The 15,937-nt window shown below is 43.2% G+C and overlaps 1 protein-coding gene across 1 annotated transcript in view; it reads left to right on the forward strand.

Moving 5' to 3' along the window:
* LOC310687150 (sodium- and chloride-dependent GABA transporter 1-like) overlaps nucleotides 1-15,937 on the forward strand; it is a 40,545-nt gene that overhangs the window by 6,654 nt on the left and 17,954 nt on the right. Inside the window, exons 3-9 of the mRNA XM_083461822.1 lie at nucleotides 365-465; nucleotides 1,957-2,066; nucleotides 3,314-3,446; nucleotides 8,097-8,231; nucleotides 9,591-9,694; nucleotides 11,739-11,863; nucleotides 13,116-13,228. Coding sequence (XP_083317948.1) covers nucleotides 365-465; nucleotides 1,957-2,066; nucleotides 3,314-3,446; nucleotides 8,097-8,231; nucleotides 9,591-9,694; nucleotides 11,739-11,863; nucleotides 13,116-13,228 — 821 coding nt within the window. The remainder of the gene's footprint in view (nucleotides 1-364; nucleotides 466-1,956; nucleotides 2,067-3,313; nucleotides 3,447-8,096; nucleotides 8,232-9,590; nucleotides 9,695-11,738; nucleotides 11,864-13,115; nucleotides 13,229-15,937) is intronic.

Below are 15,937 nucleotides of genomic sequence, written 5' to 3' on the forward strand. Positions count from 1 at the left end.
GCACTACTCTGAATTTTGCAATGCAGTTCTCTAGCCGAATAATTTGTACAAAAATCCAAATACTGGGGTAAGGTGTGTGAGAAAATGCATACATTAGTGAAAATAATGTCAACACACATTATATTAGGAGAAACTACTTTGTCAAAAAATGGATGTGTTGGGTGGGATTCGCTGACAAATTTTCATGAAAACCTTTTTTTAAAAAAATATCACAACTTGATGTAGAAATGTAGAACTGAACTTGAGCCTAGGAAAAATAGAAACTAAAATAAATCAGAACTGACAGATTTGCCCACCCCTACACCTTGCCCATGTCAGCTTTGACACGACGGCTTCTCAATATACTATATTTCTTGTCTCTTAGGAGTGGGGCTGGCTGCAGTGGTTCTCTCGTTCTGGCTGAATATCTATTACATTGTCATTATTTCCTGGGCACTGTATTATCTCTTCAACTCTTTCACTGTGGTGAGTTTCTGCCATCCTCTCTTTGGTGAAGTACATGGATGGAGCAATGTATGCAAATTCCACCTTTGCACAGTACACTAGTTATTCCACAGTCATGCATCGCTCTCTATCCTCCTCCCAGGCATTATAAGGGACCTTATTAGAGTTGAAGGATGCATTCCAGATGGGCAAAAACACTCAAGGGGTGCGTGGGAAGCTGGGGCAGTGAAGGGCATTGCTTGGAGAGAATGGGTGAGGTGTGGAATGGGGCAGACAGTGAGGCTTGATCTGGAACCCTGGTAATGTGGGGTTCTTGGTCACGGAGAGGCTTCTTGGCTCAGTGCACGAAGGTAGGAGTGAAGTGGATGGGAATACTGGGAGTATGGCCACCACCACCACCACCCCACTCACCATGCTATCATTCTCTGGTTTGGAACAAGGAATTGCTAGAGCAAATGTTATACAGTGGTACCTCGAGTTAAATACACTTCAGGTTACATACGCTTCAGGTTACAGACTCCACTAACTCAGAACTTTGCTTCAGGATGAAAACAGAATTCATGCTCCTGAGGCACGGCGGCAGCAGGAGGCCCCATTAGCTAAAGTGGTGCTTCAGGTTAAGAACAGTTTCAGGTTAAGAATGGACCTCCAGAACGGATTAAGTATGTAACCAGAGGTACCACTGTAATGCAGTCACAGACCTGTTAAGAACAAAAGACTTAGTGGTAGTGTACATTGAGTTAAATATATGGCACATATAGAAAACAGGAAAGAGCAAAACAGTAACCATATTGACTTCTAGCGCCTTATTTCTGAAGTATTTCAGACCAGAGTTTGTTGGGTTCTTTCTCCACAACGCATTTCAAGGCAGTGAAGCCATTCTGATCAACGTAAAAGGCTCCTTTGAAAGATGACTCTCCAAGCAATCAATAGACATACAAAGCATCTGTGCTTATTGCGCCCTGGGATTCCACTTTATTTAGACACACAGCTGCTAAGAGGCTGTGTGTGTATCTTGGGCTTCTGTCCACTTTAGGGCTTTTGTTTGACTGTGTTCCACAAACACCGGTGAAACATCTTGCCAAAATATTTGTATTGTTGAGCCACTTCGGAGCCATATGTCGATAGTCCCCAGAGCAAACCAGACACCTGCAACTTCTGCTCTTGTCACTTAAATGCCGCCTAGTCATTTGTACAGATTACATTGTCGGGGCTTTGGAGGATTTCCAAAACAGAACTTTAGATCGGGACTTTGCCCTCTCCTGAGCCCAGAATGGGTAGTGACAGTTTTACAATGGTACAGTAGCTTATATTATGGGAGAATCTCTTGCGCCTCTGTTTGCCCACCTGCCGCCTTCTCCTGAACCATTTTGCTGGCACAAGCGGCAGGAAATTGGGTTGCCCACCCTTTGACAACCTCAAGCCTCCTGTGCACTTGACAGCTGCACCACAGGCAGAAATTCAACAGATGAAGCTGACAGTCACCCTCTCTGCTGACCTTTCCCCACTCAGGACCTGCCATGGCAGAGCTGTGGAAATGCCTGGAACACAGACCAATGCTTTTCCAACTACTCCCTCAATGACACCACCAACCTGACCAGCGCTGTGACGGAGTTCTGGGAGTACGTCCCCAGCCTAAGTCAGGTTTTGCCATCATTGGGGTCATCTCATCAGTGCAGGGGCTGGGGTGAGAAGGAAGGAGGGAGGGATGAAAAGGGTGGTGGGACTTTCTCATTCACCTTCTGTAGAAGCACCCTGATGTTGTTGTTGTTGTTGTTGGCATCTGTCTGTCTTGGGAGACAATGGGAGAGTCCATCTTCAGGGGTGAAGTCAAAGTGTAGGAAGGTTACAGCACCTGCCCTTACATCACTCATATTTAAACACAGTATTTGTGTTGCGAAAAAGGAGGAGAGCATCGAAATGCTGAATATAGACATTCTTGTTGTTCTTCTTAATATTTGGTTGGTGTTCTCCTTCCCCTCCCCAACCTCTGCTTTGGAGAGGGTTTGGTGTTGTCCTGAGCTAACCTCTGCCTGAGCAGGATGGAACCCCCACCACCAGCAAGGCATGGTCTTGTTCCTCATCCCTGGCCAGCAAGGGCAGGTGGGATGGATCTCACAGCTTTACACCTCCCTCAATTTGGGTTGATGGGGACCAGCAAGCTTCCTGCCAACATACCACCACAATGGACAAGCTCAGGGCAGAGTCCTCTTGGGCATCTGCTCCACTGCAGATTCCATTGCCTGTATAGCATGGAGTTCCATCTTTGATTTGTCTTTTACTTGACTGGCTAAGTGAAGGGCAAAAGAGAACCAGCAGCCCTTCCAGGGCATCCCTAGACTGGCTTCTCCAAACCAAGTCTCCAAACCAGACTTGAAACTGGATTGAAATAGAACTAAGTTCAGCAGCAACATCCAACATTGTCTGGGACTGAGAGGCTGTCTTTCTGTGCTCCCCTTGCTCTCTTCTGGACCAGGAAAAAAAAAGATATTTCACTGGACCCCTAAATGAATCCTAAAGGCTGCTGTCACTTTTGCCCAGACAGTGTCCAAGTGTTCATGTTCTCCCCTTCATACCTCTTGGCATCCCATCTGACAGTCGGGTACATGTGAAACTAGACCTACATGTGAAACTAGACCCACTGAATTGTCCCCTTAAAAAGAAAGCATGCCAGTTTGTCTTGGGTTAGCTCAGCCTGCTGTTGCCCCTGACTCTACCCACAGCCGGCTTCATTTACCATTAGCTGCCCTACCCACCAGCCCCAATGGACATCAGTCACCATTGCAAATGACTCTCAGCCCCTGGAGAATCTAGTCATTCAGTCTCTCTGGATCTCAGTTGTTCTTATTTTCTCCCTGTTTTCTTGCAGGAGAAATATGCACCAGATCTCCGGAGGCCTGGGGGAACCGGGTAATATCCGCTGGCCTTTGGCTGGCACTCTGGCGTTGGCTTGGGTTCTGGTCTATTTCTCCATATGGAAAGGTGTTGAGTGGACCGGAAAGGTACTTCATGCTCATTGTGTTATCCAATACTACCTTTGATTGCTGCATTCATTTGTTTATCTTGAAACTGAAATGTCCTCCAGGGTTTTTTCATTTTTTTTTATTTTGCCTGAGTGCCTATAATGAAGGTTTCTACCTTAACCCTCCCCAGCCACCGCCCCAGCTTTAAAAATGGTTACATATATATATATATATATATATATATATATATATATATATATATATATTTGCTTTCGTAGATTTTCACGGGTACAGGAATGCAGGTTTTGGTGGCTTCGTGTATAGGGGCGAGCTGTGGTTTTGTGCCCTGTGCCAGCCAGATCTGTGTAGGGATTGCAGGGGGGTGCAGCATCCAGAGGTGCCACTATGGTTTGGTTACTGGATGGTGTCTGTGATTTATCTGTGGAGAGGGTCTGGGTTTGGGTCTGGTGTGGTTGATTGGTGATGGCGTTCTGTGTGCCTCTGGTTCTGGTGTCGGTTTTTGTGGGGAGGGCTAATTTCCAGATGTCTGGCAGGCGGGACGTGTCGTCACGCTTGTTCATGTTGTGAGGGTGTTTCTCTATCTCGATGGCTTCCATGATTATTCTCTTGTGGTGATGTTCCATGTTAAAGAGCAATTTGGAATCTGCAAAATTAATTTCGTGTCCTGTTTCTTTCATGTGTTGGAAAAGAGAGGAAGTTTTTTCTTCTTTTTTGACGGCATTCTTGTGTTCTGCGATACGTGCATTTATTCGTCTGTTTGTTTGTCCAATGTACGTGGCTGGGCAGACTTTGCAGGGTATTTCATAGACCCCTTGGTTTTCCAACTGGATTTTATCTTTGGGGTTTCTGAGGATATTGGCTATTTTTTGGTTGGTGCAAAAGGCTGTTTTGATATTGTGTTTATGGAGGATTTTGCTAATTTTATCTGTAGTGCCCTTGATATAAGGAAGGAGGGCCATGCCATTGTTTTCTTCTGTGTCTTGGTTTTTGGGGGGTGTTTCTTTTTGGATTAGCTTCGTAACCCTGTTTTGCTGGTATCCATTGGCGATTAACACATTTGAGAGATTCTGTAACTCAGTTGTCAAGTGGTCTTTGTCAGCCAGGCGTTTGGTTCTGGAGATGAGAGTCTTGGCTACACAAACTCCACAAACTAGAGAAACGCCAGAAGCCCAGCCACCCTCCACAACAACCCATGAAACAAACAGTACATAACATATCAGACAGGATCCTCACCTCAACTGAAACCAAAGTACTCTCCAAAGGTTTCAACTTTGCAGTCGCCCCGAGACGCATCCCCACGGAAAACATCATATGCGGAGTCGAAGCTAGCCTAACCAAAATCAACCCAGATGAAGCCAATAAAATCAGACTTGAAGTCACCAACATCCTCTGCTCCAGCAAACCACCCATAAGCAATTTACACAAAGAAGAACAGAAAGCACTCACCAACCTGAGGAAAGACAACAACATAATCATTCTCCCAGCAGACAAAGGTAATGCCACTGTTGTGATGAACACATCGGACTACCAAGCAAAACTATCAAATCTACTCCAAGACCCTACCTACCAACCTATAAAAACAGATCCCACCACCTATCTGGAAAAAACCACCAAATCCAAAATAAAAGCCTCTCCTATCAGTGAAGAAATCCAGCTAAGAATCATCCCCAGAGAAAAATCATCCAGATGCCCCAAACTCTACGGTCTCCCCAAGATACACAAAGAAGGAACACCACTCAGACCAATAGTCAGCTCCATAGGCTCACCTCTACAAAATCTCGCTAAATTTCTCGCTAAGCAACTTCAGCCCTATGCAGAATCCATCGCTTCACACGTTACAAACTCCTTCCAGTTCATAGAAACAATAAAGAAGCAAAACCTACATCCCGATGACCTACTTGTGAGCTTCGATGTTGTATCTCTCTTCACACAAGTGCCCATTAATGAAGCCTTGACAGCCATTCAAAACAAATACAATCCCCCCGAATACATCCTGGACCTGACCAACCACTGCCTAACCAACACGTACTTCATCCACAATGGACAAAGATACAAACAGATAGAAGGAGCACCTATGGGATCACCCCTCTCACCGGTCATCGCAAATTTGTACATGGAACACTTTGAAACCAATGCTTTAGACAAGTCAGAACACAAACCCAAACTTTGGCTCAGATATGTTGACGACACCTTTGTAATTTGGCCACACGGGAAAGAAAAACTAGATAGCTTCCTCACACATCTCAACAGCCTACACCCCAAAATACAATTCACTATGGAAATAGAAGCCAACAACCAACTTCCCTTCCTTGACGTCCTAATCTACAAAAAACCTGATGGCTCCCTAGGACACACTATCTACCGGAAAAAACACACACCAACCGCTACTTACATGCACAATCACACCACCACCCTGCACAAATAAACTCCGTAGCCAAGACTCTCATCTCCAGAACCAAACGCCTGGCTGACAAAGACCACTTGACAACTGAGTTACAGAATCTCTCAAATGTGTTAATCGCCAATGGATACCAGCAAAACAGGGTTACGAAGCTAATCCAAAAAGAAACACCCCCCAAAAACCAAGACACAGAAGAAAACAATGGCATGGCCCTCCTTCCTTATATCAAGGGCACTACAGATAAAATTAGCAAAATCCTCCATAAACACAATATCAAAACAGCCTTTTGCACCAACCAAAAAATAGCCAATATCCTCAGAAACCCCAAAGATAAAATCCAGTTGGAAAACCAAGGGGTCTATGAAATACCCTGCAAAGTCTGCCCAGCCACGTACATTGGACAAACAAACAGACGAATAAATGCACGTATCGCAGAACACAAGAATGCCGTCAAAAAAGAAGAAAAAACTTCCTCTCTTTTCCAACACATGAAAGAAACAGGACACGAAATTAATTTTGCAGATTCCAAATTGCTCTTTAACATGGAACATCACCACAAGAGAATAATCATGGAAGCCATCGAGATAGAGAAACACCCTCACAACATGAACAAGCGTGACGACACGTCCCGCCTGCCAGACATCTGGAAATTAGCCCTCCCCACAAAAACCGACACCAGAACCAGAGGCACACAGAACGCCATCACCAATCAACCACACCAGACCCAAACCCAGACCCTCTCCACAGATAAATCACAGACACCATCCAGTAACCAAACCATAGTGGCACCTCCGGATGCTGCACCCCCCTGCAATCCCTACACAGATCTGGCTGGCACAGGGCACAAAACCACAGCTCGCCCCTATACACGAAGCCAAGCCAGAGCACAACTAAGTGCAGTACAGCCATCTTCTCAGAAAAACTCTTCACAAGCTCAAGAGGTCAAGACACGAAAGCTTTAGCAACTAATCCACACCTAATGACCCACCTAAGTGGTACTCAGAATATCACTCAAGAAATCACTCAAGATATCCCTCAAGTAATTAAGGAACAAAAGAAGAAAAGGCACACTAACCTGGGAACCTCCTCTCTGCCCAGAACGTTGGAGGCTATACACCACACCCCTTCAACAGTATTTATAGGAACTCAAACACTGAGATCCTGCTCTGTTCCAGTAACAAGAAGCCGAAAGCACCAGCCTGAAGATGACGAGTGAGACCTCGTCGAAACGTCGCCTAGACACCCCAACTCTTACACGGGAAGACACCCGAAGACACCAAAACCTGCATATATATATATATATATATATATATATATATATATATATATATAATATTGCCTAATGTAATAAAAAAATCTCTTAGCAGTTAGCATTTTTAATTGTCATTATTGCATTTATACTGTGATAAAGTTACCTTAAAAACTGGATAGAATCAAGTTAAATACACAATACAATAGCAAACATGAGCACGGGTTTCTTGTTGGAACATTTCCCACTCCCCTAAACTGAACAAGCTGAGTAGTTTTAAAACTAAATCTAACCTTTTAAAATTGCTAAGGCAGAAATGGGGCACGTGTGGCTGTCCAGGGGTTGTTGGGTTCTAGTTCTGAGTTCTTAGCATGAGTCACTTTTTGAACCCAAGAGATCTGTGGCTTGATTTAATGACTGCTTGGCATGTTGTAAATGGATGTGAAAAGGAGTTTCACAACCATTTTGAAACCTGGAAAATTTTAAGTAAGGTTTTGGTGATGAAATTTGAACGCAAAATACAACATTCAAAATTTAGAAACATGCAAACCAGAAAGCAAACAACAACAATTCCTTCTGTTGAAAATTTGCTTCCTGATGCTAGCTGACGTTGCATGTCTGTTGCCAGAAACTGCCACATACCAACATCTACCTGCCAGATGTTACCAAATATTGACTGCTGCTGTAAATTTGCTCTCTCAAAAAATTCAAATATTGCTATATATCAGATGTTGTCAAATACTTATTGTTACTGCAGGTCAGCTGTTAGGTATTATCACATGCTGAACACTGCATATTGAATACTGTCAAATATTCAACTGCCACTGTATGTTAACAGGCAGTTTGCATCCCATAATTACTAACAACTGAATCTGCTTTAGAATCTGACGTCTGCATATTTCTTCCCCCATCCTAATTTTGAGATACCTTTTTGGAGTGTGCTGCGGGTAAACTAGATTCAATTTTAACATTTAACAGCAGCTTCCAAAACCTTTCTCTCTGTTCTTCTTGCCTGTAGGTTGTCTACTTCTCCGCCACATACCCTTACTTCATGCTCTTTATCCTGTTCTTTCGTGGAGTCACCTTGCCAGGAGCCAAGGAGGGAATCCTCTTTTACATCACGCCCGATTTCAGCAAACTCTCCAAGTCCGAGGTTTGTATTTTTGTCTGATCCGTGCGACAGGGGAACTAATTACCACTGCAGACAATAAACAGCCTGTTCTCCCGGCAAGTTCCTAGAATCTAAAATGGAAATAAGAATTGAATCATTTAGATCAATGCTTCCCAAAGAACGTCTTATAAATGCCCTGGTGCATCACGACGCAGGACCACTTCTTGCTTGATATCTGTCATGTGGAGAATGCTGAAGATGTTGCCGCAGGCCAGCTGCTCCACCCCAACATCACAAAACAGACAAGCCATTAACAAGGGACAGTGGTTGCCTTCCTACCCTGCTTGAGAGCTCACCAGAGGCTTCCGTTTAGCTCCTGTCGGAAACAAAATGTAGATCTTTGGGCCAGTCCCACAGAGCTCTTCTTATGTGGGAAGGAACACAGTGCACTGGTAGAACATGTGCTTCTCATGAAGAAGGTCTAAGGGCCAATCCCTGCCCTGCTGGCATCTCCTATTAAAAATATCAGGTACATAACACTATGGGAATCTCCCACCCAAGTGTTAAACCATTGCTCTGCCTAAGAACATGAGATGAGCTTGCTGGATTCAGCATCCTGTTTTCACAGTGGCCCAACCAGATGCCTATGGGAAACCCACAAGCAGGAACAAAACACAAGATCATTGTTGCTTTCTGCAGTTTCCAGAAACTGGTATTTAGAAGCATTTTGCCTTCAACTGTGGAGGCGGAATATAGTCATCCAGGCTAGTAGCTTCTCCTCCATGAAATTGTTCCAGTGCTCCAAGTTGGTGGCCATCCCATGGGAGCCAGTTGCATAGTCTAACTCCATGCTTTGTGAATGAGTAACTTATTTTGTCTGTTTCCCAACGTACAGCTTCATTAGATGTTCCCTACCATTGGGACACGGGTGGCTCTGTGGGTTAAACCACAGAGCCTAGGACTTGCCAATCAGAAGGTCGGTGGTTCGAATCCCCGCGACGGGGTGAGCTCCCATTGCTCAGTCCCAGCTCCTGCCAACCTAGCAGTTCGAAAGCACATCAAAGTGCAAGTAGATAAATAGGTACCGCTGCGGCGGGAAGGTAAAACGGTGTTTCTGTGCGCTGCTCTGGTTCACCAGAAGCGGCTTAATCATGCTGACCACATGACCTGGAAGCCGTACGCCGGCTCCCTCGGCCAATAAAGCGAGATGAGTGCCGCAACCCCAGAGTCGGCCACTACTGGACCTAATGGTCAAGGGTCCCTTTATCTTTACCTTTACCATGGTACTATCTACACACTGACAGGCAGGGACTCTCCAAGGTTCTAGACAATGGTACATCTAATCCCTTTCTAGACGATGTTCCTCTTATAGGATTTTAAACCATCTTCTTCCTTTTGTAGGTCTGGATGGATGCAGCCACACAGATCTTTTTTTCCTATGGTCTGGGGTTGGGGTCTCTGATTGCCTTGGGAAGCTATAACACATTTCACAACAACGTTTACAGGTTTGTCATGTATACATTTATGTTCAATAATAATTCCAATAATGCTTTTTCAAAAGCGTTTAATATCACATTTGCAGATGTGGAGAGCACTTCACGTGAATTCATTCATTGCAATCCCAGCTGTTGTTTTTAATCCCATACTGCAAATGAGGCAGGGTGAGGGTAAAAGAAAGTAGTTTAGTCAAGGCCACCCTAGCCATCTCATGGTTGAGGTGAGATTTGAACCAAGGTTTATTTCCCCCTGACTGTATTTCCTGACTGATGATTGTTCAGCAGCACACAATCTTCCCAACACGGGCAGCAGACTGCTATATGAGAACATTCCCATATCTGTGAGTGTTTTAAAATCCATCACTATCACCATTCTTGGTTCATTAGCAAAAGTTGTATAACAATTTCTATCTGGTCCTGTCTTCTCTGTGCCAGTCACTCCCAAACACTTAAGTTTTTCCCTGACACAATCTTTCCATTATGAGGAACCTTTCTCAGGGCCACTGAGCATCAGATGTTCCTTCAGATATGGGTTTGGCCTGCCCTCTGCTTATTCATAGGTAATATGTTTCCCAGGAGAGGCTGAAGAGGTCTCAAACATTCACATGGAAAACCTCTTCAACCCAGTTTTCTCTTCTTAACCCATTAACGAGAAACCCAGGCCTTGCTTAGAAACCTCAAGCTGAATTTCAGGCAGTCCATCCATGAAGAAACGATTTGTGGTGGCAATCAAGCTGCTGCATAAACACCAAACTGGGCCTTCCTCTTTGCTCTCATTTGTTCTGCCATCTCACTCTGTCTTCTTTGTGTAATGCTCTTTTGTTATAATTTCTGCTTTTGAACTCATTTATTCATTCATCCCTTTGTTCTATATTTCATCATGTTCCAAAGTACTGGGGCAGATAACTTTCAGGGTATTCAAATGGTGAGTCCCATGACAGGGTCTTTGCAGTAGTGGCTGCTATTATTATTATTATTATTATTATTATTATTATTATTATTATTATTTGTTGTTGTTGTTGTTGTTGTTGTTGTTGTTGTTGTTGTTGTTGTTGTTGTTCCAGCAAGTTTTAAAATGTATGACAGTATTGCTGTAATAATTGTTCAGTTTATGACTTTATTGATTCATGATTTTTATATCTGAGAGTCACTTGGCTTGTAAACTCAGAAAAGTGGGATAAAAATTACTGGAACTAAAATAGATAGATAGATAGATAGATAGATAGATAGATAGATAGATAGCATTTCTGGAATCAGAATGCCCTAGAACAATGAAAACCATCCCCTCTGTCCCAGACCAGTAAAAGGCAACATATTCTTTTCATTAGAAAAAATGCCTTGATGTATTGAAGGACACTCCAAAGTTGATGTTCCATGGCTGAGATCACCTCTCTGTCTGCACCTTTGCTGCCTTATTGTGCTACATAGGCAGGAAACGTAATACTTCTAGCTCCTCGTCTACTTCAGAGGTTGCGATGGAACAGAGCAGTTTGAGCTGGGCTCTCTGATTGGTTGGCCTCAGACTGTTTATTGGGCTTTGTAGGTCCTTCTTCACCAGTCCTCTCTCAACCTGCACTGCATTCTGATATGCTACTGGGCCAAATTCAAGTTTCTGATTTTGACCTACATAGTTTGGGATCTAACAGACCACCACCTCCTGTGCATGGCTGCCTGCATGCTAACGTTATCTACAGTTCCACCATTTGGTGAAGACATTAGAGTGGATATTCCTACTAGAGGTACCTAGATTGTAGAACCTCCTCCTGAAAGTGGTTGGCTCCCTCTCTTTTATATTTTAGGAGCACCTCAGATTTTTCTATTCCATCATGCCTTTAATCTATTTTAACCAGCTGAAGTGGCAGTGTAAACTGGCCCATTTCCCTCACGCCCTCATGCCCTCAGGCTGCTGTTTTAACGATTTGACTTATATTGTGCTTGGTTTCATCTCATTATTTTTATTGCATTTTTGTGTTTTAATCCTGAAGCCACCCTAAGGCTGAAAAGCAATGCAGAAAATACATACATATATTTTCTCTCTCTTCTCCCCCTCCAGAGACTCCATAATTGTTTGTGGCATAAATTCTTCAACAAGCATATTTGCAGGATTTGTTATTTTCTCCATCGTCGGCTTCATGGCCCACATCACCAAGAAGTCAATAGCTGAATTGGCATCCTCAGGTACAATCTCTTCAATAGGGAATGTGAGCCGGTACAGTCAAGGGGCATAAGTTTGGCAGCACCGTGGAAACTAAACTTCAGGCATTTCTATTAAAAAATGGACTATTTTGTGGGGGAATGGCTGCAGTTGTTCTTTGCTGAAGGAAAGGCACATGAGGCATCAGTGGTGGCTGTTGGTTCCTATTGGGACTGATGGGATGGAAGGCACTGAGATGGAGGCAGCTAGTCCATTGAGAGCAGACTGAGGTTGGTGAAGCAGTGCTCCATTTGCTATCATGGACCATCTTGCACCATAATACACATGTTCAGAGGTACTTCATTGTATAATATTTATATCTGTTAATCAGGCACAATCTTGGTGGTGCTCCAAGAATCACATATCTGCAAGAGTTTTTTTATCATCATTTGCTTGCAAAAACGAACTTCTTCAATGAAATGCAGCTGCATTTGCATTTATTTATTATCTGTACTTACAGTTTGCCCTTCACCAAATGATCCCATAGCAAATTACAAAGATGTTATTAAAAAAGGGCTCCTCCATTTGCCTGGCACTGCGACAGATGCAATAAGGGCCATCTTTTCTTCATATACTGTCAGATAGCATATCTGCTTTGAATCACATTGAATCACAATTGGTATTGTCAGCTTTCTTGACACCTGGTTAATATAATATTGACAGCGATCAAAGAGTTTACAACCTAAGCCCCTTGGGCCGGATGCGGCCCAATTGCCTTCTCAATCCGGCCCGCGGACGGTCCGGGAATCAGCGTGGTTTTTACATGAGTAGATTGTGTCCTTTTATTTAAAATGCATCTCTGGGTTATTTGTAGGGAATAGGAATTTGTTCATTTCCCCCCTCAAAATATAGTCCGGCCCGCCACATGGTCTGAGGGACGGTGGACCAGCCCACAGCTGAAAAAGGTTGCTGACCCCTGGTTTACAACATGAAATGTTTATCGAAGATTGAATCACATCAGTCCAAATCTTAAAGAGAGCCCAAATTAAGATTAAACTCAAGTATCTGATCTGTTACTTCCAGATGTTGTTGCCAGTATCCCTGCTCCAAGCGACGATTCCATCTCACACCACTGAACATTTTGACAGAAGGGGAAATGCTGGTGGAAAGTACAACTTACCATTACTCAGTAACCGCTTAAGAGATGCAATAACATGCTCACCCTGCTGTGACTTGTGTCTGACTTGTATCACAAAATAAAACTATAACCATTCATTGTGTCCTTGGTGGCTATAGGTCCAGGACTGGCTTTCCTTGCCTACCCGCAGGTTGTCACGCAGCTGCCCATGTCTCCTCTCTGGTCGATCCTCTTCTTTTCAATGCTAATGATGCTTGGCCTTGACAGCCAGGTAAGGATAACCCATTAAAAAATAACATTGTCTTTGGCTGTGCAGTAAGAAGAGCCCTGTTGGATCAGATTAAAGGCCTCTCTGGTTCAGCAGCCATCTGGGTGCCTCTGAGAAGCCCACAAGCAGGTCATGAGTGCAATAGAACCCTCCTGCAACTATATGAACGGAGGCATGGTGCCTCTGATCCTGGAGGTAGGATAGCCTTATATTCCATGGACTTGTCTTATGCCATCTAAGTTGGTGGCCATCACCACTGTTTTTACAGGTGGAAGTTCTGTAGCAACAGGCTGTACTAATTCCCTTCCCTTCTCTATAATCACCCCCTTCTTAGCAGGGTCGACATAAACTGGTGTAGCAAGAGATAATTAAAAGAAAATACAATGGGAAGTTAATAATTAGTTATAAATGGGATATGCAATAGTAAAAAAGATATAAAATAAGTAATCGCAGAAAGGAAGGGAAGGAAGTTGAAGAAAACACAATGTATGGAGTGGCAGACAAAAATGGTTGAATATGTAGAATTAGCAAAACTAGCACATAGGATTCGGAACCAAGAGGAAACAAAGTTCAAAAAGGAGTGGAGTAAATTTGTTGAATATATAAGTAATAACTGTAGAAGTTTAAAGACTGTAGTAGGATTAAAATAAATTTTGTGATGTGTATAGAATGTAATTAAGAATCTTCGGGAAAAGAGAATAACACAAAAACCTGTTGAAGGGAGGGAGGGAAGTCCACACGCGAAAGAGCGTTTAGAAAATAAGTAGACTATGATTGTGGAATATTGGAGTCTTTATTTTGTTTGTTTGCGCTTATGAAAACTCAATAAAAAGCATTTAAAAAGAAGAAGAAGAAGAAGAAAACACAATGTAAGGATTGTTTTTCTGTTTAAATTTATGTAAAATGAGAAAATGGAAGAATAAAATGGGGGGGGGGAATTATCCCCTTTGCATGGGTCAAGCTCCTTTGGCCCACAGGGGCTTCCTGTCAGAAGCCACAAACTTCTGATCCCAAGGAGCTGCCTCCCTTATCATGAATCTTTGAATGGCAACAGCTGCTGCTAATTCCTATGCCATCTCATCCCGTTGCTGAACCCTTATATTTAGGATCTTTCACCTAAATTTGCTTGCCTGAAATTCGAGCTCCAGTGCTTTGATGACAAATAAAATAAATAAGCAATGCAAAATCAGTGAGGCCTTCATAGTTGCTTATGTACCCGAAATGTAAGTGCATGATAACTCTCCATTCTTGCTCTGGACAGGAACTCATTTTTTCTTCAATGACAGGCTAAGATTGAGTTTTCTAGGGATGAGGGCTGGAGGCATGAAATTGGTGCTTCCTTTGGAATCTACCACCTCAAGCTACTGCTTCACATAGCTTTGTGGTGAGATTATTCGCCCTGTATAAACTGTGAATCAATCAACCCTAGACACCAACTAGAAATATAAAATATAATAATGTAGCTGCATCTCAGAACCTATCTACACATGCGGCAGAACCATGTGATGCAACTTCTCCTGGGCTGTACAATTCACACTGCAGATGAGGCAGGGGGATAAACTCCTTCTGTCAAATGTTCTGCTGTGAGGAGTGGGGGAGTCCTTGTACATAGAAAATTACCTGTTTTAGCTAACTTGCAACTCTTCTCCTCCACATTCTAATTTTACAGGCACAGTTTGAATGGTTAAATGGGGTAGGCTTTTGCGGTGTGTATAGTAGCAGCTATTATGGAATCCATGACAAATTGATTGGCTTTCAATTTTATATTGTATCCCAGCCTTTTAAGAGGAGTGTGTGTGTGTGTGTGTGTGTGTGTGTGTGTGTGTCCGTGTGTGTGTGTGTGTCCGTGTGTCCTTGCTTTCCCGCAAACTCCATTTCTTTTCCATATATTGTGTTGGCTATTTATAATTTAATACTCCTAGGAGCTGCAGTTGTAGCTGAATTTGACCCAGTTCATAATTTAGAGACCTTTTAAAAATGACGCAAATGCTAACTGAACAGCTACTTTAATTCATTATATATATTTTTTATTCCACTAAATACCATTTTTCTTAAAGCATTTAATTTTACATGATTTTATCGAGTGCTGCTTGTTTCCCCAAGGTGCCTCTTGGATTCTTTTAAAGTGACAGCTCTCGCTAAGCTCTCAAACACTTCTAAAATTAATGACTTTTCGTGTTGCTTCTTAATCAGTTTGCACACAGAAGTGGCCCACAGGGTTGCGGCGTTCAAGAGTCCTTTTGAAGAATGACATCTGAGAGCTGTCCGGAGTTGCCCCCTCTCAACCAGGCCCATTAGTATTACATATGTCATGACAAAGGCTTACCCCTGAAGCCTTTCGGGCTAAGAATTTTTTTTGGGGGGGTTGTTCCTCTGACAAACAGCTTGCCAATCAAACAACAGGTGGAGGTAAATGAAGCACTGTTGCAAAAATTATTTGTTCGTATAACAAGCATGGAAGCGAAATGAAATTAAGGCCATCTTCTCTGTGGATTGCACACCTGTTGTTGGTAAAACACAGGCACACCATATGGGCAAATCCTCAGGTTAAATGGAGAGACCCTTCTCTGTGCCCTATGTAAGTTGAAGGTACAGTTGGTGGCAACAACAACAGGGCCTTCTCAGTGTCTGCCCCAATACAGTGCCCTGTGAAGTATGGATGGTCTCTCCTCTGGCTGTCTTTCACCAGTTGGGAAACACATTTTTATTCTG

The sequence above is a fragment of the Podarcis liolepis genome, assembly GCF_965112155.1.
Source record: "Podarcis liolepis genome assembly, chromosome: 10".
Classification (NCBI taxonomy): Eukaryota; Metazoa; Chordata; class Lepidosauria; order Squamata; family Lacertidae; genus Podarcis; species Podarcis liolepis.